Source organism: Cetorhinus maximus, chromosome 5, assembly GCF_964194155.1.
Source record: "Cetorhinus maximus chromosome 5, sCetMax3.hap1.1, whole genome shotgun sequence".
Taxonomy (NCBI): domain Eukaryota; kingdom Metazoa; phylum Chordata; class Chondrichthyes; order Lamniformes; family Cetorhinidae; genus Cetorhinus; species Cetorhinus maximus.
The window spans coordinates 127,856,656-127,884,287 of record NC_135883.1 but is presented as its reverse complement, the minus strand read 5'-3'; the positions used below and the strand labels follow the sequence as shown (position 1 = coordinate 127,884,287).

General features: G+C 40.1%; 1 protein-coding gene across 1 annotated transcript in view; it reads right to left on the bottom strand.

Moving 5' to 3' along the window:
- The window catches only part of phip (PHIP subunit of CUL4-Ring ligase complex), a 244,017-nt gene that overhangs the window by 110,521 nt on the left and 105,864 nt on the right, over positions 1-27,632 (bottom strand). Inside the window, exons 9-13 of the mRNA XM_078542472.1 lie at positions 26,723-26,823; positions 18,053-18,123; positions 6,459-6,559; positions 3,161-3,201; positions 2,176-2,274 (exon numbers count right to left, since the gene is read on the bottom strand). Of these exons, the coding sequence (XP_078398598.1) occupies positions 2,176-2,274; positions 3,161-3,201; positions 6,459-6,559; positions 18,053-18,123; positions 26,723-26,823 (413 nt within the window). The remainder of the gene's footprint in view (positions 1-2,175; positions 2,275-3,160; positions 3,202-6,458; positions 6,560-18,052; positions 18,124-26,722; positions 26,824-27,632) is intronic.

The window sequence follows — 27,632 nt, the reverse complement described above, 5'->3', positions numbered from 1 at the left end:
GTGGAGCAAGTACGAAGGGCTGAATGGTCCAGTCCTGTTCCTAATGTGCCTAACTATTATAATGGCTGAAAATAACAACAAAGACAATGCGATAAGGAAACACTGCCAATTCAGATAAGTTAGGGGAATGGACCTGTGTGTAGCAGATGTCCTTCAAAATGGAGAAGTGCAGTGTCATGCAATCTGCTTTACAATCCTGCTTATAATATTCAAAATCATGAGGGGTCTCGACACAATAGATAGGAAGAAACTATTCCCATTGGCAGAAGGTTGAGAACCTGAGGACACTGATTTATGTTGATTGGCAAGAGGAACAAAGGCTACATGAGGAAAAACTTTTTTTTTTACGTAGTGAGTGGTCTGGCTGAGTGTGTCCCTGAATTCAAATGTGACTTCCAGAAGGAAATTGGGTAATTATCTGCAGGAAAAGGGCAGGAGGATAAGACTACCTCAGGGCTCTTTCAGACAGCTGGCATGGCAGGGTAGACCAAATTGCCTCCTCCTGTGCTTTAACCATTAGATTATTCTATGCGAGAATGCCTGTTAAATCATATAGATCAAGAGAAAGCTCATCACTCACTTTTCCAGAACTGCTTCATCCAATTTAGGGTCATGGGGAGTCGGAGCCTATCCCAACAGGCAATGGGTGGTAAGCGGGGCACACCCAGGACAGGATGCCAATCCAGCAAAGGGCACATACTCACACACAGACACACACACTAGGGAACAATTTACTGTAGCCAATCCACCGAACATCTTTGGACGTTAGGGGGAAACCGGAGCACCCGGCAGAAACCCACACGGACACAGGGAGAACGTGCAAACTCCGCACAGACAGACACCCGGGGTCAGGATCGAACCCGGGTCCCTGGAGCAGTGCCGCCCTCGAGAAAATGCTGTTGCCGTAATAGTGAAAGCATATGTTAAAGTTAGACCTGCAATGTGAGATGGTTACAGTGAGGGCAAAAGGATTTTAAGGGTGTACCAAGAACACCACACTTAGGCAATACACAGATTTGGTACACCAATACTTGGATTTTGTCCCTGTGCATTTAGTCTTGGGAGAAGGTGCTAAGGAATGTTACTAGATTGACATCAGGCTTTAAAACTCTCACTTTCCAGGATAGTCTTTAACAGTTGGGGATAGAAAAACCATGGCTTAGAGGGGCTGAAGCTGAGTCTTTTTAAGAAAGGGAAGTGATTGCATCTGTTGGATAGCTTACGTAGAACTAGAAATGCCAGAAAGTATTTCTTTGTGCAGCAGGTCATGAAACTTTGATGTAGGCTATCAAAAAACGTGGAGAGAATGGATCTGCTGCAATTCTTTGAACAGGGAGTTGATAAGTTCTATATTTGAGCATGAGCAAATACTCCTCTTTGGATCAATGGTTGGAGGACTAGGACACAATGCGAGGTTTAGTACAAGATATTGACAGGTATTATGACTGTTAAAATCTTCTATTGTTTGTTTATGATTTGGAAATTTGGCAGATTTTTGACATTTTGAAATTTCAACATTTATATTCAAATTAAAACAAAATAACACTGAGTTTTATTTAGTGTAGTTGCAATGATGAGGAGAGTTAGGCCTAAATTGTGTCTTATTCTGCACTTTTGACAGTGAATGTGACAGACATGTGATAGGTGTGTTATTTCAGCATCTGTCATCAATCAGCTAAAGACAAAATTTTCAGTGATCAGATAACAACTGCAATAAGAACTGGCTCATTCTGTGAAGTAACATCATAACAACTAAAATCAGGTGATTTATAATGCTGTCAATCATACTCGTTTGTAGCTATTTAGTTCACTATCAAAAAAAAAATCTGTTCCTGTTCAGCTCTATCTACATTTTTGCCATGTCCTACATGCTGTTTGGTTCCCATCCCATCACTGGCTGTTAATTTCCAATTATTTTGTAATCAGAACCTTCTCTATCAGCAACTTCGCTGAAGTTCAAGCCAAAAGCTTGTTTCAACAAGCTTCTCAGTGTTTGCTTTGCAGGGAATATTTTAAAGCAACACTAATACATTTTCTTGTTGCTGACACTATTTTTACACTTTGCAGGTATAGCTTGCGTTAGAGAGAATATTTCTAGATTAATGTCTAAGGTGTTACGGTAATAACTTTTATCTACAGAGCAACATCAATGAAAAGGTAGTGCTGGTCACTCACCCAGCTGGCTTGACAGCCATGTCCAGCAAAATGCTTTTCCATTCTTGCCGTCGAAACTGCCAGATCCTTGCAGTCCCGTCACGACTTCCACTAACAAACCTACCAACAGAGTCAAGGCCTCACATGTAAAATTACATTCAAAAGTATATTGAAAGAAGTTAGGGATGAGATAGCAGAGGTGCCATACATTAAAAAAAAGTAGAAAAGGAATAGAGCCAGGGGACTGGCAGACAGCTAATGTTACTCCTTCATTTGTAACAGAAGATAGAATAAACCTAGGGAACTAGAGGCTACTTGGCTTATGGTTGGTGGTAGAAAAGATAATGGAACGCTTACTCAAAGATGTAATAGAAAAACATTTAGAAACTGTAAACAGGGATAGTGTTTCAACCTGTTAATGATACACTAACAAGATAGCACAAATTTGTGATAATCCCAAAAAGGAATAAAAGGGCGATTAGAAAAAAATATGTACACGGAGGGCAGTTAATACATGGAATTCTATGCTTCAAATTGTTGTTGAAGCAAAATCCATCAACCCTCCTGGAAGGGAATTAAAGGTGGTTGCAATGATAACAAGAGCAATGATAAAAACTACTGAGAAGATGGAGGAAAGTGGGTGCTCAATAAGGGAGAGACAAATATTTTTATTTTTATGGCGAGACAACAGGGCAGTGGATGTAGGTTAGGATTACTCTAGCAAAGACCTGATACAGTCATGATAGGCTAAATGGCTCTCTTTTGTGTTATAAAAATGTATGTTTCGATGTGGAAAAAAAACAATTCACACTTGATGGCTGAGAGGCCAGTTTCTATGCTGTAGTAATATTTTATCATTCTAACAATCTACGATTTTACAAGTTTTTAAGTATGAGAATATCAAGCTCATTGCATTAGGAAGCATAAATCAAGTCATTTGTTAACAAATGTAATCTAACAACCTGCAGCAATTACACTGATTGAAAGTTTCATGTCTTATTCTTACCTGTCACTCATGTTGGAAAACTGAATACTGTCAACTTTGTCCTAACAAAAATGTAAACAGGAGCTAAAATTAGGTGACAGTAATCATTTGTTTTTTTTAAATAAACATCTGTATTGATGTCAAATGTTCCATTTTCCAGATTGGAAAATCCATGCACAAGGTTTACCTATGTTCAAAGGTCATCAGTGGGCTGCCCAATTCCTCGTCATGTCTTTTGTTGAGTCCCTTGTCAGGATTTCCCCTTCCAAAGTAAGCAGCAATCAACTGTCCTGGTCCCAGGCATGCCAATAGATTCAAGCTTTGGCAGTAAGTTGAACTCAGAGCTTCCACATGCTCGTGGCACTAGCTGGAACCACAGACCTTACCCATGCACAGAGTGCAGTCAGAATTTGACTCCCCACCACCCACCCCCCCTCCTTCCCACCCCCCCTCCCCTACAGCCTACCCCCAGGATAGAGCTAGGTTCAGTTCTGAATATTTCTGCACTCCTCTCCCTAATATTTTTATTTTTGAATAATGAACTCTCTCATTGTTGTCAAAATTGTCTATAATGAAATGTACAAGTGCCTCTAACCCCGTCGGCTAGCAGACTCACATCTCACATTGTTTCCCCAGATCCATCCTTTGCATCCAACGCTGCTGGTTATCTACCTTCTCAGAATTGTTAAATATTGTATCCTTAGCTTTGTTTTTAAAATTATCTATGAATAACTGGATGATCAGGCTATTGGCACTGCCCACTGAAGTGGTTAGAGAAATAATGGGTGGAGGCGGGGGTTGGTGGGGAAGAGAATGGGTGAAAGAGGAACAGGAAAGGTGAAGAGGAGTGGGAGTGTTATGATGAGGAGAAGCAGGAGGATGAGAGATTGGGGAGGCGCAAGGGAGGGAGGAAAGACAGAATGAGAGGTGAAGAGCATGGAAGAAGGAAAAGGAGTTGGGAAAGAGTGAAAGGGGATAAAAGAATGGAGAAGTGAGGGACGTGATTCACTTCCATCCCAGTTCTGGTTAAGACAGTTTTGATGTTATCACAAACAAGCCATGGATATTGGAATTTCTCTTACATGGAATGATGAAGCAATTAGCCCTTCAATCAAATTCAAAAGGGCAGTAAATCCATCAAGGATCAAGAAGTAGCAGAAAACTGAACAGCATTCTATCGGAGAATAGGTGGGTGGTATAAGGTCATCAGGAATCCAAAGACATTTATTGGGAGGGGGAGCTAGCCGATAGCAACTAAAAATGTGAGAGGGAATCCTTCTGGAACGATTAAAAGAGGTTAATTTGGGAGGGGGTAACCCACTCATGGTTCTCTTGCTCAGCAGAGGGGTGGTAGCATGAGGTGTGGGTAGAAGGTATGAATTTCTTCAGGGTCAAGGTCTGAATGATAGTCCTGCATTAGGATAGCAATAATGTGTCGAACACCATGTGGAATTGTATGGTGCCCCAGCTAAAAGACTGACAATTAGAAGGATTTAATTTGAATCATGAGCTACGTGGAGGTTTAACATTAGTTTTAAGCAGTCAAATTATTATATTACTGCACTTTAAATTTGGCTTGATGAAATGGCTAACTTTGGCCCTGAGTCTGAGATGAAAAAAAAACAGGCTAATTTTCTTCTAGTCAGTGGCTTTGTACAGGAGTTGACACTAATGTTAAAATATGTTTCTTTTAATCTCCAATTGTTTAACCACCGACTGAGGGGAAGCGGTGGCATAGTGGTATTATCACTGGACTGGTAATCCAGAGACCCAAGGTAATGCTCTGGGGACCAAGGTTTGAATCCCGCCACATCAGATGGTGGAATTTGAATTCAATAAAATCTGGAATTAAAAGTTTAATGATGACCATGAAACAACGGTCGATTGTTGTAAAAAAAACCCACTTGGTTCACTAATGTTCTTTAGGGAAGGAAATCTGCCATCCTTACCTGGTCTGGCCTACATGTGACTCCAGGCCCACATGAACGAATAATAAAAAAAAAACTAGAGGTGGAACTGACTCTGTCACATGAGCAGGGACATGTTAAAAATGAGATTTAAAAATGTTTATTTTATTTTTAATTAACAGCGGAAACCTCATCCCGCCCATGGGTGAGGTTTCCTCAAAAGTCCAAAGGCTGCTTGGCCAACCGTAAGGTTGGACGGGCAGGGAAAAATTCAATTTAATTAACAGCCCTCTTAATTGTCGGTGGGCGTGCTGCCGACTCCTGCGCATGCCCGCTGACCGAAATACCACGTGAGTGCGTGATGATGTTGGGACGCTCACCCAATGTCATCACGCACTATTTCATGCTGAAAATCCATCCCATGGACTTGGGTGTAGGGAGCTTAATTTCAAAATGTGTGCATGGTATAAAACTTGGAAACCTAATAAAAGGTGGCCAGGAAAGTAACAGACTTCAAGAGGACATAGGCTGATGAAATGGGTAGCCACAATGCAGATAACACGTCAAAACAAATTAAGTGTGAAGTGATGCACTTTGGAAGAAACAATATTGAGAGGCAGTATAATCCAAATGGCACTGTTTTGAGAGTGTTGCAAGAGGACAGGAACCTGGGGGTGTATATTCACAAATTTTTGAAGGTGGCAGGGCAAGTTACTAAGGAAGTTAAGAAAACTTATGAGATACTTAGTTGGTGTTGTAAATAGTGGCACTGAGTACAAAGCAAAAAAGTCATGCTAATCCACTACAAATCATTGATTAGGCCTCTGCTGCAGTGCTGTGTACAATTCTGTATTTTAAGGATGTCAAGATCTTAGACAGGGTACAGAGAAGGTTAACCAGGCTTCTACCAGGGATGAGGGACTTAAGTTATGTGGAGAGATGGGAAAAACTGGAAAGTAAAGGAAGTTAAGGGGAGACCTAATAAATTTATTAGGGGTTTTGATAATTTCTCACTACTTGTTCTGTTTCCTCTAGGAAGTGAGGCAGTGACTAGATATCATAGATTTAAAATCATGGGCAAAACAACTAGAGGGGATTTTAGAAGAAACTTTTTCACAAAGAGGGTTGCTAAGATTTGGAAAGCACTACCTGAAAGGGTGGTGGAAGCAGATTCCATAGGAAGTTTCAAAGAGGCACTCAATATGTACTTGAAAGGGGCTAATCTGGAGGGTTAAGACGAAAAATCTGGGGTGAGGACACCAAAGAGCCAACACAGGGTCAAAATGCCTCCTTTCCTGTTGTAAGGTTCTTTGATCATATTTATTTTAATTTTATTATTCCATGTTTATGACATTCATTTTGTTTTCACTTTGGCAAATCAATTAATATTCACACAAAACAAAAATTCTTACGGTATGAAACTCCAACTCTGAAATCTTTTCAGGTTGCCCTGACCCAAAGTAGTAAACTCTTATGATATGATCTGTGCTCCCTGTTGCCAAAAACATTCCACCTGTAAAGAAAGAGACAGGCTTCTGTCAGCATACATTATACACATCCGGCCAGTATTTACATCGGACCAGTATTTAAAAGAACATATGTTTAATTCGGTAAAAGCAAAATACTGAGGATGCTGGAAGAAAAACAGAAAATGCTGGAAAAACTCAGCATGTCTAGCAGCAACTGTGGAGAAACAGAGTTAATGTTTTGAGTCCGTATGGCTCTTATTATTATATATGTTTAATTAGCATCTTTCTCACAAGAACATAAAGAGAAGCACATACACAGAAATAAACTGTCAATATGGCTTTTACCCACGAAATGAGCAAACCATCCTTGTCACATTTATAAGCTCTGCTTACATATCTCTTTTATTTTCTTTTTCTTCATCCGATTTAATCTTTAGTGATGTCATGGTTTATACGGCAACCATTAGGCCTCAAAGGCCTATGAAGGAGCTTCTCTCATTTTCCATTCTGAATATCCGAATCCGGATTTTACATAGATAATAATAGTGAGGTTAACAGCACTCACTGTTATAAAGAAGCAAATTTAACAACAACTTCTGGCATCTGCAATGCACAGTTAAACATGGAAATCAAGAATTTGTTGTCCATAGGATGTGCTGTAACAGTACTTCATTGGCAGACCTGGCACTGAAATCAATGTAATGGTGTGACATTGGCACATTTGCATACTAATTCCCCACTGAAGGTGCCAGAAACAAATTAGGGATGGAGCAACCAATGGTAAGTGAATTTTTAACAATGTAGTAAATGACAAAATACGAGACACCCAAATGAGCATGCCAATTATCCATATCATATTGAGGCAGTCACAATTAAGTTAGGCTGATCATGTAGCCAGAATGCCTGACACTCACTTACAAAAACAAATCTTCTACGGACAGCTTGAGTATGGGGTGCACTCTCATGGCAGTCAAAGGAGGCGCTACAACGATACTCACAAGGCTTCAGTTAGGAGTTTGAAAACAACCCCGAGTCCTGGGAGAAGTTTGCACAGGGTTGCTGCATCTGGCGCAACATGAGGTGCGGCCTCCTTCAAAAGCAAGTGCATATCAGAGGCAGAAGGAAGTCCCAAGGCAGCAGCTCATCCAAATCTCAATTGTCTGTGTTATTCTATCCTGCTTGCAGCAGAACCTTCTGGGCTCAGATCAGCCTTAGCAAAGACCTATATACCTACTGCAACCCTATCAAACACTCCAGATGATGAACATTATTATCTTTGCATTGAAGGACAAACAAACATACAAATTAGGAACAGGTGTAGGCCACTTGGGCCCTCAAGCCTGCTCCGCCATTTGATAAAATCATGGGTGATCTGATTGTGGCCTCAACTCTACTTTCCTGTCTACCCCCTATAACCTTCAACACCCTTGTCAATCCAGAATCTCTCTAGCTCAGCCTCAAAAATATTCAATGACTCTGCTTCCACTGGTCTCTGAGGAAGAGAATTCCAGAGACCAACAACTTTCAGAAAAAATTTCTCCTCATCTCCATTTTAAATGGGTTTCCCATATTTTTAAATTGTGTCCCCTAGTACAACTCTCAACAAGGGGGAACATCATAGAAACATAGAAAATAGGAGCAGGAGCAGGTCATTTGGACCTTCTGCCATTCGATATCATCGAGGATGGCTGATCCTCTATCTCAACGCCATACTCCTGCTCTCTCCCCATACCCCTTGATGCCTTTAGAGTCTAGAAATCTATTTCCTTCTTAAATATATGAAGTGGATTGGCCTCCACAGCCTTCTGTGGTAGAGAAGTCCACAGGTTCACTTGCCTCTGAGTAAAGAAGTTTCTCCTCATCTCAGTCCTAAATGGCCTACCCTGTATCCTGAGATTGTGACCCCTTGTTCTGGACACCCCAGCCAGAAGAAACATCATCCCTGCATCCAGTCTGTCCTGCCCTGTTAGAGTTTTATACATTTCAATGAGCTCCCCTCTCATTCTTCTAAACTACAGTGAATATAGGCTTAGTCAACCCAATCTCTCCTCAAACGACAATCCTGCCATCCCAGTCTGGTGAGCTTCCGCTGCACTCCCTCTATGGCAAGTAGATCTCTTCTTAAGTAAGGAGGCTAAAACTACACACAATACTCCAAGTGTGGTCTCACCAAGACCCTGTACAGCTGCAGTAAGACATCTTTGCTCCTGTACTCAAGTGCTCTCGCAATGAAGGCCAACGTATCATTTGCCTTCTTAACTGCTTGCTGCACCTGCATGCTTGTTTTCAGTGATTGGTGTACCAGGGCACCTAGGTCTCTTTGTACATCAACATTTCCCAATCTATCACCATTTAAATAATAAGATAAAAGCAAAACACTGCGGCTGCTGGAAATCCAAAACAAAAATAAAAATATCTGGAAAAACTCAGCAGGTCTGACAGCATCTGGGGAGAGGAACATAGTTAACATTTCGATTCCGTATGACTCTTCAACAGAACTAAGGAAAAATAGAAGAGAGATGAAATATAAGCTGGTTTAAGGGGACATGTAGAGCTGGATAGAGGGCCAGTGATAGGTGGAGATAGCCAAAAGATGTCATAGACAAAAGGACAAAGAGGTGTTGAAGGTGGTGGTATTATCTAAGGAATGTGCTAATAGGTGACATTAATGGTAGAAAGCAGGACGAGCAAGGTACAGATAGCACTAGTGGGGGTGGGGTGGGGGGAAGGGATCGAAATAGGCTAAAAGGTAGAGATAAAACAATGGATGGAAATACATTTAAAAATAATGGAAATAGGTGGGAAACCGTCCAAGGCCCAAACACTCCTTTCAAGTGAAGCAGCATTTCACCTGCACTTCCCTCAATTTAGTCTACTGCATTCGTTGCTCCCAATGCGGTTTCCTCTACATTACAGAGACCAAACGCAGACTGGGTGACTGCTTTGCGGAACACCTTCGGTCTGTCCGCAAGCATGACCCAGACCTCCCTGTCGCTTGCCATTTCAACACTCCACCCTGCTCTCATGCCCACATATCCGTCCTTGGCCTGCTGCAATGTTCCAGTGAAGCTCAACGCAAACTGGAGGAACAGCACCTCATCTTCCGACTAGGCACTTTACAGCCTTCCGGACTGAATATTGAGTTCAACAACTTTAGATCAAGAACTCTCTCCTCCATCCCCAACCCCTTTCCGATCCCCCTTTTTTCCAATAATTTATATAGATTTTTCTTTTCCTACCTATTTCAATTATTTTTAAATGTATTTCCATCCATTATTTTATCTCTACCTTTTAGCCTATTTCGATCCCTTCCCCCCCACCCCACCCCCACTAGGGCTAACTGTACCTTGCTCGTCCTGCTTTCTACCCTTAATGTCACCTATTAGCACATTCCTTAGATAATATCACCACCTTCAACAACTCGTTGTCCTTTTGTCCATGACATTTTTTGGCTATCTCCACCTATCACTGGCCCTCTATCCAGCTCTACTTGTCCCACCCAACCCCCTTAAACCAGCTTATATTTCACCTCTCTTCTATTTTTCCTTAGTTCTGTTGAAGAGTCATATGGACTCGAAACGTTAACCGTGTTCCTCTTCGTATTGTCAGACCATTTAAATAATACTCTGCCATTCTGCTTTTCCTACCAAAGTGGGTGACTTCACACTTAACCATGCATACTCCCACTCACTTAACCTGTCCAAATCACCTTTAAGCCTCTTAACATCCTCTTCATCACTCACATACCATCCAAGTTTCATGTCATCAGCAAATTTGGAAATATTACATTCGGTTCCTAATCCAAATCATTGATATATGTTGTGAATGGCTGGGGCCCAAGCACTGATCCCTGCAGTACCCCAATAGTCACCACCTGCCACTCCAAACATGTCCCATTTATTCCTACTCTCTGTTTCCTGTCTGCTAACCAATTCTCAATCTATGCCAATATATTACTCCCAATTCCACGTACTTTAATATTACACACTAACCTCTTATGTGTGACTTTAGCAAAAGCTTTCTGAAAATCCAAATATACTACATCCACTGGTTCTCCCTTATCTATTCTGATTTTACATTTAATCCCATCTGTCTTTCACACTTGTTCTACAAGGTTTTTGTTGAGTGTCATGCATATATACACACATACACAATAGGTTTTCATGACAGTAAAGTCCCACCTTTTGCGACTTCCTCGTTCGCGTTCTCAATAACCTGTGTTTTGTACACCGCATCGCCCAGCGCATGAGCAATGTTCGCTTACCCGTGTTTGAAATGTTCAAATTTTGCTAAAAGATCTTTTATTTTGCAACAGCTGTTTGGAAATGCACAAATCAGATTTGTCTCACAATGTAACTTTGTAGCTTATTCCAGGTTAATGGATTTGGGAGAAGCAGTGAACACGAGTTTAAGCAATGAGAGAGTAGGAATAAACTGGATATTCTGTTACTTGTCTTTTCTCAGGGAGTAATGAAGCTCTGGAATATAATACAGGCTGGTGTGGCAGGTGCTAACTCTCTGAATACTTCCAGAGGGAGCTGGACTAGCTCCAGCCGAGGACAGAAATCACATAACATAGAATGTAAGTGGCTTTATAAATCTTTGTAATCCTTGGTTCACGTGACCTCTTTGGCTGGTGTCAGTGACTTGAGGGAATTTTCCAGGATACATTTTACCCCTCACTGGCCCTGGGTTTTCCTCTTTTTCATTGTCTGTGATTTTTAAATGGGCTGCAAATAAAACTGCCAGTGCTGGAAATCGGAAACAAAAAGCAAAGGTGTGGAATATACACAGCAGGTCTAACAGCTTCAGTGAAGGTTTTGTAGAGTACTGTAACTGCCCAAACCAATGCTGCCCTCGCATGGCTGGAACCTATCTAATCAAGTCCCATTCAGAAGCACGTTCCTCCTATGCGATTTCTCTGTTTGTGAGGCTTCATGGGAAAATAACCCCTGAGAAAAGAGGGACTTTACTGTATAGAAGTCAAATATGGCCTGGTTTACCAGACCACCTGAAGGAAAAGATCAGCTAAGTTTTCCTCCGAACTCAGTTACATGCATCATAAGTTTGGTAACCTAGTGTGTCAAACTTGCAGTCTATAACACATTCCACGTTTTCTTGTACAGGAACATTGGACTTAGGGGCAGGAGTAGGACATTCGGCTCTTCAAACCTGCTTCACCATTCAATAAGATCACGGCTGATCTGGTTGTGGTCCCGACTCCACTTTCCTGTCTTCTCGCACCCACCCCAAACCCTCGACTCTCCTGTCAATCAAAAAGCTACCGAACTCTGTCTTGAATAAATTCAATAAATAATTTAATAATTGACAATATATTAATAATAAATTCAATCTCTAATTTGATATTAAACGTCACCAAACATCACAAGTGATGACACCAATGGCAATGGATTCATCCCATCACTAATGTTCAATTTCTGCATTCTGGTAGCAATTTAATTCAGCAACAACTTTAAACCAGTCTTGTGAATTTGAAATAGCAGGGCCTGGATTTTTCAGATTCTTTAAAAAGTTTTAAAGGTTCTGTTTATGTAATATAAATACAAATTTATCTATCATACGACAAATCCCAATTCTTAGTTCCCTGTATCTTAGTTGATTATGATTTAGTTACATGGATTTATTAATCATCTCAAGTATCCACAAACATTTTGACAATATGCGGGGAAGTTTTGCAACCATCCGATTTCTCCCATCTAATTTTCAAGGTCTTTGTCATTAAGTTAATGATAAAAGTGTATGTAGTCATAAACATATACTAGGCTTGTAAAATTTAGGAAGGTTTCTTTGAACCCATGGCTGGTCAGAGATCTTTTTTTTGTTAACTAGTAATCAAAAAATTTAAAGACTTGATCCTGTAATTGGATTGCTCAAGATCACATAGAAGTTCATAGATTTCAAATTAAGGGGGACGGTAGCATTGTGGTAATGTTACTGGACTAGTAATCCAGAGGTCCAGCCTAATGTCCAGAGACGTGAGTTCAAATCCCACCACGGCAGCTGGGGGAATTAAAATTCAATTAATTAATAATGATCAAGAAACTAGATAATCATAAAAAAACCATCTGGTTCATGAATGTCCTTCCACTAAAGTCTAGTCTACACATGACTGCAAATCCATAGCAATTCAGTTGACTTTAACTGCCTTAAGATGTTGTGTAGCAAGTTGTATCAAACCATGACAAAGGCATTGACAGTGCACTTACGGCGGCTCACAACCACATTCTCAAGGGCAATTAGGGATGGGCAGGAAATAAATGTTGGTCTTGGCAGCGGCACTCACATCCCACGAACAAATAAAAAGAAATTAAAACTGAGGGAAGGCGGGTGACATGTACATGACCACCGAGATAATAATGTCAATTTCTAGTAAGGGATCATTAAAAGATTCAAACTTAACTAAGTGTTATTTATCACATGCCACTGACAACTATCAATTGATTTCCAGGCTGTGGATTTCATGTTGCATATTAAAACATCGTTGTCAACTAAATAAATTCCATGTGTTTTAAGAATAATTGAGATTCTAGTTCTAATACATATACAGACTGTTTGTGTAGATATTGATGTATTTAAGGGATGTATATGCTTGGCTGCAGGATTATGCAACCTACTATACACCAATTAAATCTTGATAAAGTCAATTTATTTTCCAAAAAAATGTTGGAATAGAATTATGATATTGAAGATAATTGTTGCATCTGCAGTTGTTCTGAAGGCTCAGGTGAGACTCTTCATTTGGAGTGATTTGATTTTAGCTCTCTGTTATCCATACCAATCTTGCAGCATTAATCACACTGCTGCCAGGCAAACCAGCCTGCAGTTTATCTTAAGTCCAAGTGGCAGCGGTGTAATAATTGCCTTAACTGCAGTAAAGTTGCAAGCATCATTGATTTTAATGAGGGGGAAATCTATGACAATTAACTTTGAATCATAGAACGGCCATAGCACAGAAGAAGCACATTTGGCCCAATGTATCCGTGCCGGTTCTCTACAAGAGTGAAGCTAGTCCTACTTCCCTGTCTTTTCCCCTCAGACCTACAATATTTTCTCTTCAGATAATCATCCAATTCCCTTTGAAAGCCACAACTGAATCTCACCACATTCTAAGGCAGTTCATTCCAGGTCCTACCCACTCGCTGGGTGAAAAAGGTTTTCTTCAAATTGCCTATGTTTTTTCTTACCATTCACATTAAATTGCTGTTCTGCCATTCTCCCTTTTTACTCCCTTCCAGGCTCCTCATGATTTTGAACATCTCCATCAACTCTTCTCCAGTTAAATCAAAGCCAGTGTCAGCCATGGCTCAATTGGCAACACTCTTGCTGTAGAGTCAAAAGATTCAGGCTTGAGCATAAAAAAAAAGTATTTTATGAAGGTTCACGTTTCGGATCTGTGACTTTATGCCAGTCTCCTGATGAAAGATCACAGACCTGAAACGTTGGGCTGAATTTTATTGGGTCGACAAGAGCAAGTTGGGAGGCAGCAGGGGATGCTGAAAAATTGTGATATTTTCAGCAATGGCAGTATTTCGGTTTTATATTGTTTCATCAAAACTTCCTTAATTTTGTACTCTATGCTTCTATTTGTAAAGCCCAGGATCCTGTATGTCTTATTAACTGCTTTCTTAACCTGCCCTGCCACCTTCAATAATTTGTGCATATATTCCCCTAAATCCCTCTGCTCCTGCACCCACTTTAGAATTGTGTCCTGTGTTTTATATTGTCTCCCCTCGTTCTTCATACCAAATGTATAACTTCAAAATTCTCTACATTAAATTTTATCCCTCATGTGCTATCCCATTCCAGCAGCCTGTTTATGTCCTCCTGAAGCCTATCATTATCCTTCTCACAGTTCACAATACTTCTGAGTTTTGTGTCATCCACCAATTCTGAAATGGTGCCCCGCACGACCAAGTCTAGTTAATTAATATAGATCAAGTAAAAAGACCTCTACCATTTTTTTCAGCACAAGGTAACCGCAGAGCAGCAAAAATATGGAGTGGCATAATTAATGGTGTATGTCACTTACTTCCCTCTCATTTGAGAGGCTCAGGGGTCCCTATATACACTTGTGTATGTGCCATTAGAGTAATTTATGCTCCCAGGACAATGTGAGTGATCCACTCCACCTTACAAAATGCTAAAACCAGCAAGCCTCAGATTTCATTTGAAATTAATAGTAATTCAATTGAAAGATCTGCTGACGTAATGCAACTAATTACAGCATCACCAAGTTACAATTTTAGCAGTCAAAAGATTTGTTATCCAATAGCTTGGTTAACATTCATTTTCCTTAGGCAGCCTGAGCTTGTAATTGAAATTCAATGCAATGTTTCCTTAATAAGATTGTTGTTTGGATCCAAAATGAAACCAATTTATCTTTGGAAACAATGGAATTGATTTCTGAACCATATTTACATAAATGTAGGAAAACTAAGTATAGTGACAAACGAGAGAGCCAACCACATACAGAAGAGTCTACATATTATTCAAATGTAGGACAGAGAAATAACCAAAAATGAGAACCAGTTTTAATAATAGTTATAAGGTGGTATCCAAGGTATATATAAAAGTAGCAGTCCCAGAATACATTTCTATTTTCAATGTGTCATGTTTACAAGACAATTTAATAAATGATTTGTTAGGCAGTAGAACATGCAACACTAAGCTTAGAAGAAAGATTTTCAAAGATGAGCCAAGTCTTAGACCCAAATCCATCAGAAATGCTTCAGAGATGGCATGAGTACAATTAGCTAGACCTCCACAAGGCACATGACAAAGTTCGATGCTAAAAGCTTGAAGTTAAATTCAAAGCAGTAGGTATTTAGAGTGGGAATGGTTAAGAAAATGCTAAAAGGTGGCAAGTGAGTATTTGTCAGGAGTTATGGAGTATGGGTGAGGTGCTGAGTAAGCTGTCTCAAGACTCAGTGTTAGCAACATTACTGTTCATACTTAAATGATCTGGATTAGAAACCCCATGAAAAGTATTGGCCTAAATTTTTTGGATGGCGGGGTCTTGCTTCCCGCCATCTGAAGAGCCGGTGGGGAACACATCCCCACTGACTCAGAGTGCCCAACTGCCATTTCATGCTCATATGAGCTCTAAGTGGCTGCAGGCAGAACTTCCGCCCCTCACTTGGGAGAAAACCTCGCCTTAAAGAGCTGGTGGTCAATCTGATTGGCCGACAGCTCTCCAGTCCCTGCAGTGACAGCGCTGCAGTGGACAGAAGAAGACATGCAGGAGGGTGCCTAACACTAAGTGCAGGAAGTGAATGCCAGGGTGTGTTCAAGAGGTCCCAGGATGGGGAGGGTAGGGAATGCCTGGAGGGTGCAAAAGGGACGATGGAGGTCTCGGGGGGAGTTCCAGAGGCCACCACGCCTTAAGAGGGCGGGGCGGCGGGGGCACCCTACTTCAGAAAAGGGCTTTCCCACCCTTTCTGCCTGAGATAAAACTCTGATGATTTTCAGCCTTCCACCACGTGAGTTCAATCTTCCTGCCAGCCTAAAAATTGAAGCTGGGTGGGAAACAGCCCTTAAGTGGCCAAATAATGGGCCACTTAAGAGCCTCAACTGGGGCAACGGTGGGCTTCCCATCTGAGGCCTTGCTCGCCCCAGCGTAAAATCGCTGTGTGGTCAGTACGTACAGGAACCCGATGGGAATCCCATCCTCCAATTTCTCGTTCCCCGCCCCCGTCTAAAATCCCACCAGTTGGGGAGCGTAAAATTCTGATCATTGAATCTGCAAATGGTACAAAAGCGGTAGCAGCATTGGAATCAGCTAAGGGACAACAAAATTGGTGGGACAAAAATGCATGGTGGCAGATTGGAAAACCTGATTTTGTGTAGAAGAGTGCAAAGGAATATACATAGAAGGAAAAAGGAGCAACACACAATCCATGAATAAACTACAGATGAACCTGAGAGAGATTTGGGAGCTAAACATGTCAGCCAATGCAGAGAAACAAGCAACAAAGTCAACAGAATGTTGAACAACACAGCCAAACAGACAAAAAAAGTCAGAAAATCATGCCTGCCCACGCTGAATTTGGCAAGTAACTCCTTCATTTTGTGACTATTGCTCCTGCTGCGACCAAAGGTCTTTTTTTTGCTGCACCCCACAGAACTTCCATAACACTGTCAGAATCATATGATAGGAAGCTCGCAAATAAGAAATCAACTTCTCTGTATAAGTGTACCAATGCACCAATACACAGTTTTTAAATTCAAACCATAAGAAAGATTAATGTACCAGCCATATTGTCAAGTATATCCCTGTATTAAATGCACATACTTTTGTCAGTCTGCAGTGGCACAATCCACACTCAACAACAAAAACTTGTATTGATATAGCGCCTTTAATGTAATAAACACAAAAGTCAAGGTGCATTTATAAAGCAAACTCTGGCCCTGAGCCATATGTGGCCATATTATGGCAGATGGCCTAAAGCTTGGTCAAAGAGGTAGCTTTTAAGAGGCATCTTGGAGGAAAGGGAGCTAGAGAGGCAGGGATCTTTAGGGAGAAAATTATGGGGCTTAAGGCTGCGGCAGCTGAAGGCAAGGTCACCAATGGTGGAGCAATTAATATCAAGGATGTGGAGGAGACCAGAATTAGAGGAGCGCAGATATATCAAAATACTATGGCGCTGAAAAGATCACAGAGATAGAGAGGGTCAAGGACACAGAGGGGTGTGAAAACAAGGATGGCAGTTTTAAAATCTAGACATTGCTTAACTGAGAGCCAATGCAGGTCAGTGAGCAGAGGGGTGATGAGTAAACAGGAGGGGCTTGATGCGAGTAAGGACACAGGCAGCAGAGTTTTGGATGACCTCAAGTTTATGGAGAGTAGAATACAAGTAATGGGAATATGCATCAAATATGTAAAGGAAAAAAGAATGGCGCCCTGCATCCAACTTTCCTCCAACCAGACATAAGTGAAAAATAAGAACATGAGGGATGGTCTTAGCAAAACCAAGGCAGACACCATGCACTCATCCAGATGAATATTTGCTCTTTTTAAGAGGCAACAAATATTCTACCTGCATCGCATTAACAGCCACAAAATATTAATTTAAATATTGTCATCTCATTAATATTACACAATGCGCAGATGACCTAAATAGAAATTGGTACATAAAGTAGCCCAGATTTTTTGGGAGTGGGTGGGGCAGACATCACATATAAAATTCAACAACTTGTATTTATGTAGTGCCTTTAACAGAATAAAACACCCCAAGGTGCAGTTCTCTTAATATTCCAAAAAATAAAAATCGCCTTAGTTTCAGCAACAAGTGAAAAATGAAACTACTGAAGTATCCACTTCAGAAACCAAGCACTGGCCCACAGTTTCTAGAAACAGTCGCTAACATAACTCACGTTATCTACGGCCAGAACGTTTACCAAGATGTATTTTTTAAATTATGAGAGATCATATATTTGACATCTACCTACACGCTGAGTTTTAAAATAATTACTGTCACCCAAATCTTTTAAGGTTTAAAATCTCCAATGTCACTTACCAGCACTGAAAGAAGAACAGATCATTTGAACCCCTGGCCTTGGTCGCTCAGTAAATTTAATTGGCCGATGGCTGTATTCAAAACAGAACATTAAAAAATTATTAGAAATACTGTGGTCTTAACTAACTATCTCACTTTCAAACTGAGGTATAACACATTTTCCATTTACTTCGGAGGGTACTGCCGCTTTTTACCTCCTGGAGGTTAATATTGTAAAAAAGTGAAATTTGGCATTGGCAGCAATAATTAACACTGATTTTAAAAAGAATTCCCATATCAGTCAATGTCAAACTTATATAAAATTAACCAGGTTACTTCAATTAATAGGCTATTGAAATGGCACACTGCAAAACTCATGTCAGAACAGTCTTCTGGTACAAGGTCTGAAAGAAAAAAACTTAAGATTGATACAGTCTTTTAAAAAAAACTTCATAAATTCAAGACATGAAAGTAAACCCTTGAAAATACAATGCAAAAATAAACTGCCCCTTCAGAGGCAAGAGAATGTTATATATTGATAAAAAAGCAACTGTAGAAGTAGTACAATAAAGTACTCCTTTTTAATCACAAAAGCTATCCGAATACAAGACAATAAATCTTGGTAGAATTGAAATCAGAGAATATTCTTTGTGTCCTCACAAAACAAACATTTCACCTGAACTGATACATTTTTGTGCCTTCAACTCAAAGAACTTACAATTAAAATGTTAGATCAATATTCTACTATGCACCAACAGGATCACATTTCCAGCAGAACCTAGTGCTTGGGGCTTTTTCCAGCTCTGATGATGACAACACCTCTGTCAATGGCATGAGTTACTTCATGCATCATTGTGTGTTCACAGGAATCCCTGCAAAGTAGGTATTGAGAACTGCTTCTCCTCATGCAAAGGTCCTTTTAGTTGTTAACCAGGTGATACTGTGACCATCAGACAAGGTACTGCTGTTTATTAATATAACAATAGGTAATTTTAAACAAAAGCAAATGGGAATTAGGATATATTATATTACACAACATAACCTCACTCTTTTACTAATGGATGACACTGATTCTAACATAAATAGTTGCTTAGGAATTGCAAACACAACTTTAAATATCAGGGACTACACACACACTGATGGACGGACACTATTTGCAAATCAGATTCCGAAATAATTTACAAAAGTAGAGCCAAATGACAGGACAGATAATATAAGATGTGGTTCCTGTTCTTTCAATCACCCCTGTACTAGGTTCAATAACCATCAGAAAGCTAGACAATTGATAATGAGCTGATTCCGTGCATCAGTCTCTTTGCATCACTACATTATTTTGCTTCACATTACAGCAATGACGCACTGAGCTGATTCACCACATTTAATGAGTCAGAGTGGGAAGCAGTTCATTCAATGTCACTTTGAAGAATCCAAGAACAAGTAATGGATATTTAGAGTAGCACGAATTAATCAACTTCAAGCAGCCTGGATTTTGTCATACAAGTGGTTTCCCAAACCATATTACAGATCTCTGGGAAACACTGATTCACATTCCGGAATTCTGGAAAACTCTAAAGAATTTGAATAGTCAGCTCCATGAGCAAGCAAAGGTTCAGAGACACTCACAATCAGATCAACTGTTCTCCCAGCAAAGATTATAAACATGTTCAACAGCAGTGCGAACGGGTAATAAGAAATGGATGGGAATCTAGTCAAGTGGTTAGCAGGTATAGTTTTCAGGAAGATGTTAAAGCCCTGTTTTTTTTTGCCCTGTCTATGGCTAAAATGCTATGGTAAGTTAACAGATAAATTAAAAAAACACGTCAGTTGATCTGGTCTCAGTGGAACATGTGAAAACTGACCATCCATAATTTCTCATATACATGCCTATCAAAATTGACTGTCACATTGAATGGGACACACACAACCCAACTAGGCTTTCTTAATTTGACAATGAAGCTTAAACATACCAAGAGTATTTACATACAAAGATACGGAAGGTCGTTCATTGACCTTCTCTCAGCTCAGTCATTTGCCAAGTTACACAAAGGCAGTCAGGCACCAAATAGCCAATTGGGCCAGAGGACAGTTTACTCATACCAGTAATCAAACAACCAAGTCAAAGAAGAGTCAAAAGAGCTGTTGACAATCACAGTCAGAAGTCTCAAAACAGTTGGGCAGAATCAATTCAGGCAAGAAAGGGAAAACACAAAGAGCTTTAAGATGTGAAATGCATGTTATTAGAGTTTCACTACTCAATCTAGCAATTAGTATTCACTGGTCAGCTGAACCAAAATCAAAGATGAAGAATCCACAAGGAAGATTATTAGGGGTGGTGGCAGATTGTCACAGTTTCAGAAAGTAAGCTGAGGTTTTCTGAACAAGAGATCGATTGCATAGATAGAAGAAGTGCTGCAGCTGATACAGTCGCATCCAAGTTGTTAAACCACTTGGCAACATTAGACCTCAAACTAGCTATAATCTATAATAACCCCACTATAGAGGAGATATGGCAATACATTTAAATAACACCTGTGTCTGTAATATTTACACTCTACTGATAATGTTAGTGTTTCTAAACTAATTCTGTTGCAATTAAATGCCTGTTGTAATGTCAGTATCTCACAAAAATGCTGGTTGTACAGACTTGGACATTGATTATATTAGTATTATGACTTCTTTGTCTAGCAAGAGTGAATTAATGGTCTTCACACAGGTAATACTGTTTTATCTAGGTTGACTGACCCAGACATACTGGCAGGTATTAAAAATCTCTAAATAACTAAATCGTCATTTTACATACATTGTAGACGTACTTGGTAAATTTCCAATCTAGTCTGCATACATGAGGGAGGAGAAAAGACAAAGGTTGGTCTATATACTCAGACTAAACATCAGAAGATCTGAAAATATGTTCCAGAAGCATGGAATGTATTCTATCATGTACACTACTTACCTTGCACTTTTTAAAAGGCAAGTCATGTCCAAAAATTTAAGAGTTTGTTGAAGAAATAACCAATTGTACAGGAACAGAGAAAACAAAGCAGCATTGATTGAAAGTTAACTGATAGACAAGAAACAAAAGGTTAGGGTTATGAGTGCTGTACAAGTTCCAGAAAGATTGGAAGTGGTATACACTGGATCAAAATCCTGGAACTCCCTCCCTAACAGCAATGTGGGTGTACCTAAACACACGGACTGCAGCAGTTCAAGAAGGCAGCTTGTCACCACCTTCCCAAGGGCAATTAGGGTTGGGCAATAAATGCTCGCCTAGCCAGTGACACCCACATCCCAGTGAGTGAATTAAAATAAAAACCCAGGGCCCACTGCTGAGTTCACAATTATTCTAAAAGATTATCTAGATCATTTAGGTTTGAATATTGAGAGCACAATATCAATTTTTTTTAGTGACATAAAAGAAGAGCAATCAGTAAAATGGACTGAATGTCTTGAAGGGCACGTGGACAGGTTACTAGAATGGTGGCAGATGCAATTTACTGCAGGTAAATGTGAAATGATGCATATTGGATGAAAAAACTTAGCGATGCGCTCAATCAAAAGACACTAAAGGGTGCGGAGGAACGCAGAGAATTGGAGGTGCAAGTACATAATGCATTGAAAGCAAAATTGCAGGAAGATGAATGATTAAAAAAAGGCCAATGCCAATTTGGGTTCTATAAACAAAGGTACAGAGCACAAAAGCAAAGAAGTTGAATATTTTTTTTACAAGGCAGAGGTTGGTCACAGTTAGAGTATTGTGTGCAGTTTTAACCACCCCATTGCAAAAAGGACTTTAAAGCCACAAAAGCATACAGCATGAATTTGTCGTGGATGAGAAATTATGAAAAAAAGGGAGAAAATGGATGATTTCCACTGGTGCAGAGAAGACCAAGCAGAAATTTAATGAAGGTTTTTGAAATTACGAAGTATGAAAAAGAAAGACTATTTTCCCTAGTTGAATAATAGTAGTGAGGGGGTTAATCAACTTAAAACGCTCACCAAGAGATTCAATGAAATTAATAAAAATGCCTTTACACACTGAGTTGCTAAAGCATGGAAGACTTTCTCAAAGGAAACAGTTGAGGCAAGAATCACTACATTTTTAAGGGAACATTGGATAAATATTTGAAGCAGAGGAAGATCCAAGGCTATCGGAAAAGAACGGGGAGGTTGGATTCATTTAGACTGCTGTAACAAAGAGCCATACAATGGATTGAGTGGCATCCTTCTGAGATGTAAACCTTGATGAAACTACTCAAGGAGACTTTCCTTCAAAAAAAAAGAAACCTTACACACTTGGAAATTGACTCCGTTGAGAATGAGAGGGCTTTCATTTTAAAAAAATGTTCATTCCAGATGTGAAGAACAGATGATCACAGTAAAAACATGCAGCCTTGCATTAGCTTGGTGACTGATTTGCAAACATGCCAATCCAAATTCAATCCAAAACCCTCGTGCATACTTGAAATTGATCCCTAAACTACCCATCACTTTAACATGTACATGCTACTTTCACTTTACCCTTCATTTCCATCTTGTGAAATATTATCTGGGTCATTGCGAGAAAATAATAAGGCGGGGCATCAGTTTAAAAAAACAGAACAATATTGTTCTCAAGAGCGGAGTTTGTGAAAAATGATCTTCATGATCCACCATAAAAGCAAGCAGTTTCAAAGGACAAGATAAGAAATACCTTTAAGTTACATACTGTTTAATGGAAAAGGATTTTCAACTTTGAACAGTTATAAACCTCAAATTATGCCATTAATGGTGCTCTACGTCAAAGTCGGAGTTGGAATCTCAGTCAAATCACAGAATCTATGTTATGGGATGTATTAGTTTTAAAAGGTAGCCATTTCTCATTCAGTTTCGTTCTGGTAGAATCAATCTAAGATTGAACACATTTACTATTTCCATTCAGATGATTCAAATGTAAATGCATTCTTCAGAAGAGATCCCTGCTCCATGCACATTGAACAAATTTACAAGAACATGTAGAGGAACCGCTAATTTGTACCCTCGTATGAATGTATAGTTCTTTTTAAAAAAAAGTAAAGAAATAAAGAACATTTGCATAATTAGCACCCTCAAATTGGAAATCAAATTGTTCTTCCTTCTTCGGGGAATGAGGATAGGATGAACTTTTTGTTCAAAATACTATCGCTTTGACAAAACAAAATAACACTCTTACCAATACTCCATTGACCTTATTTTGAAAACATCAGTTTTGTTGCACATTTCCCAGCATGCGATTTCCTACGATTAACCAACACTAAAGCAGCCCACAGGTCTGTCTGAAGTTACATAACCCTTATTTCCTCCATTGTTTTCTAGGGGGTATGGTAGCATAGCAGTTCTAATACTGGAGAACAATGCAAGCGCCTTGACTAATGATCCACAGGCATGACTTCAAATCCCACTACGACAGCTGAAGAACTTAAATTCAATTAATTAAATAAAATATGGAATAAAAAGCTGATACCAGTTAAGGTACCCAAAAAACTACTGGATTGTTGTAAAAATCTATCTGGTTCACTGATGTCCTTCAGAAAATCTGCCGCTCTTATCTGGTCTAGCCTAAAGGTGACTTCGGACCGACAGCCATTTGGTTGACTCTTAACTGCCCTCTGACATGAGCTGCCTTCTTGAATGCAGGTCAATCAGTACCTTCTCAAGGCTAATTCATGATGGGCAACAAATGCTGCCCTTACCGATGATACTCACCTCCCATGAAGATAGGTAGGAAGGTAAGTTGTGAGGAAGACATAAAGAGTCTACAAAGGGACTTAGATAGGTTAAGTGAGTGAGCAACATTTTGGCAGATGGAATATGCTATGGGAAAATGTGAACTCATCCACTTTGGCAGGAAGAATAGAAAAGCACTATATTATTGAAATGGAGAAAGATTGCAAAACTCTGTGGTACAGAGGGATCTGAGTGTCCCGGTACATGAATTACAAAAGGTTCGTACACAGATAGAGCAAGTGATTTGGATGACAAATGGAACATTGGCATTTATTGCAAGGGGAATGGAATATAATAGCAGAGATGTTTAAGGCATTGGTGAGACCACATTTGGAGAACTGTACGTAGTTTTGGTCTACTTACTTAAGGAAGGATATTCTAGCATTAGAAGTAGTTCAGAGTAGGTTGAATCAACTGGTTCCTGGGATGAAGGATTAATTTATGAGGAAATGTTGGACAGGTTGGGCCTGTATCCATTGCAGTTTAGAAGAATGAGAGATGTTCTTATTGAAACAAATAAGATCCTGAAGGAATTTGACAGAGTATGCTTAGAGGATGTTTTCCCTTGTGGGAGAGATTGGAACTAGAGGACACAGTTTAAAAGTAAGGGGTCTCCTATTTAAGGCGGAGATGATGAGAATATTTTTCTCCTAGAGGGTTGTTGGTCTGTGGCATTGTCTTCCCCATAGAGCAGAGGAGGCTGGGTCGTTGAATATTTTTAAGACTGAGTTAGATAGATTCTTGATTGACAAGGGAGTCAAAGGGTATGGGGGTAGACAAGAAAGCGGAGTTCAAGCCACGATCCGATCAGCCATGATCTTATCAAAGGGCTGAGCAGGCTAAAGGAGCCAAATGGCCTGCTCCTAATTTGTATGTCTCCATTATAACCTCCCTGCTCTTGTATTCAGTGCTTCGACTAATAAAGGCAAGTATCCCATATGCCTTCTTAACCACCTTATCTACCTGTCCTGCTGCCTTTCAGCTTTGCGCATCTAACCTTTCCTGCGCTCCAAAAAACTTTGACCCCACCCAACCCAGTGCAGATGTAGCAGAGACGGTTGTACTCACCCTAGAAGAGCAAAAAAAACTCTTGCAGAATCCAAGAGGTAGAATACTTAGCTATGTATTGTACTTGGGATCTGGACATATGCTTGCTCTTGCTACAGCACAAGGTACTTATATTGAGTTTTGATGCCATTAAGGCCACCCAAGTAGAAGCCACAGGCTTAAATTCAAACACTACATTTGATTCCCAAAAGCCTTTAAGTTCCAAGGGCACTGGTTGCCTTCTTGCAGCTGGCCCAAATCAGCTCAAGGAGTTAAGAGTTAATTGAAGAGTACTGTACAATCTTGCGTGAATAAAAAGCAAATAGTTTTCCATAACGATTACAAGGTATTTTTAACATAATTTCGGTTTGATTGATCTTTTCTCGTTTTAAACAGGGTGCGCTGATGTAGGGAAGTGGGGGTGACATGAAAGAGTAATTCAATCCAATGCGTGAGAAGTGAATTAATATCAGCAAAAACCTGGCTGTTTGTCGTGACATGAATGCAGGAGATATGATAATTAAGTTCGCAGATGACATGAAAATTTGTTGGTGTGGTAAATGGCGAGGAGGAAAGCCTTAGACTACAGGACAATATCGAAGGGCTGGCCAGATGGGCAGAACAGTGGCAAATGGAACTTAATCTTGAAAAGTGTGAGGTGATGTATTTTGGGGGGACTAACAATGCAAGGGAGTACACGATGAATGGTAGGACCCTAGGAAGGACAGAGGATCAGAGGGACCTTGGTGTGCATGTCCATAGACCCTTGAAGGCAGCAGGACAGGTAGATAAGGTGGTTAAGAAGGCATATGGGATACTTGCCTTTATTAGTCGAAGCACTGAATACAAGAGCAGGGAGGTTATGATGGACCTGTACAAAACATTAGTTAGGCAACATCTGGAGTACTGTGTGCAGTTCTGGTCGCCACACTATAGGAAGGATGTGATTGCATTAGAGAGGGTGCAGAGGAGGTTCATCAGGATGTTGCCTGAGCTGGAGCATTTCAGCTATGGAGAAAGAATAGATAGGCTGGTTTTGTTTTTCTTAGAGCAGAGGTGGCTGAGGGGGGACCTGATTGAGATATACAAAATTATGAGGGGCATAGATAGGGTAGGTAAGAAGAAACTTTTCCCCTTATTGGAGGGGTCAATAACCAGAGGCATAGATTTAAGGAAAGGTGCAGGAGGTTTAGAGGGGATTTGAGGAAAAATGTTTTCACCCAGAGGGTGGGGGATACCTGGAACTCACTGCCTGAAAGGGTGCTAGAGGCGGGAACCCTCACAACATTTAAGAAGTATTTAGATAACCACTTGAAACACCACAGCATACAGGGCTACGGGCCAAGTGCTGGAAAATGGCATTAGAGGAGTTGGGGGCTTGATGGCTGGTGCGGACATGATGAGTCGAAGGGCCTCTTTCCAGCACGTAAAACTCTATAACTCTATGGCCATTAACCTACAATGTTTTGCAATCATATCAATTGGTTTTCCTGCATCTGTTCACTATTCACTGAATTAAGGCATTCCAATTTTTTTCCCCGTGAACCAGCAAGTCCTGAAATCCAGCACAGACTTGGTACTGAGTTGCTCCGATTTCAGGTACTCTACCTGTATGTTCTTATGTGAACTGATGAAAAAAAAATTCAAACTGAGATTGTTCAAATTAAAAGGCCTCCTGTGGTATTATATTAAAGTTGCTCAATTCATACAACTGTGATAATTTAATAATCCTTCCAAAAATGGCTTTGAATTAACAGATGTAACCCATAATATTCTGTTCAGCTGAACCCAGACTTTTAACAAATTAAATACCAAAATATTTAAGAGCAATTAATTACAAAATGGCATTTGCTTTAAGAAACTCTATTAACATTTTCTTAAAAAGAAAGCACATCTACTTACCTAAATTTGTACATGCCAGCATCCCACTGCCAGAAACAAACTGTACCATCTGCCCCTGTGGAAGACAGGAACCTCATAGAGCCAGTGCACATTGGCGAAAACTGAAAAACAATATTAAAAAGGTTAGCAACAGGCAACATGCAAAAGCATATTTCACTGTCAAAATGTGCAACACGATTCAACAGAAAATGTTTGTTAGCTATGGTTAATTAATTAAGTGGACCAGCTTTAAAGGCAACCAATTTTCTCACTACCTACCCCAAGAATGATCCAGATGCAGTTGTTTTCAGGCACTTCCATCTTACAAAATTCTAACTAGTAAGGCTGTAAAGCAGGGCTTTAGGAGGCAGGGAGGAAGAGCTTTTCCCCAGTGACTGTGTGAACAAACAAATCTACTTGGCACCAAACTGAGCTGAGAGATGAGGAAGGTCCAAGGCAATTGTTCAGCTGGCTGCCTTCAGGTGGGGTGACAGTGGGGCACCAAAATTGGCCTCAGCATCCTCAAGCTAGGAAGGGTTTTTAAAAAACTTGGCCAAATACCCATGACCACAACTGGAGACATTGCTACCAATTACGATGTGAAAGGAGGAAGATGTCCAAAAGTCCAGAGTCTGAGAAATAAAGAGAAGAACTGAAAATGATTGCACAGTGGTGAGGCTACTTAACACAAGAATGAGAATTTCAAATTTGACATGTCAGAGGACCAGGATAATTGCCTGCAAATTACAAGTACATGGAATAAGAATTTAAGAAGCAAATGGGGGTATCCTAATATTAGCGTGCAGCAGTCAGAAGAGAAGCATTGTTGGAAATGCTATGGCTATTATCAGACAGGTAAGAAAGAGTGGAACCAGGTACAGCAATCCCACCAAGCTGAACAATGGAACAGAAGCACTGCAGGAAGATGGTG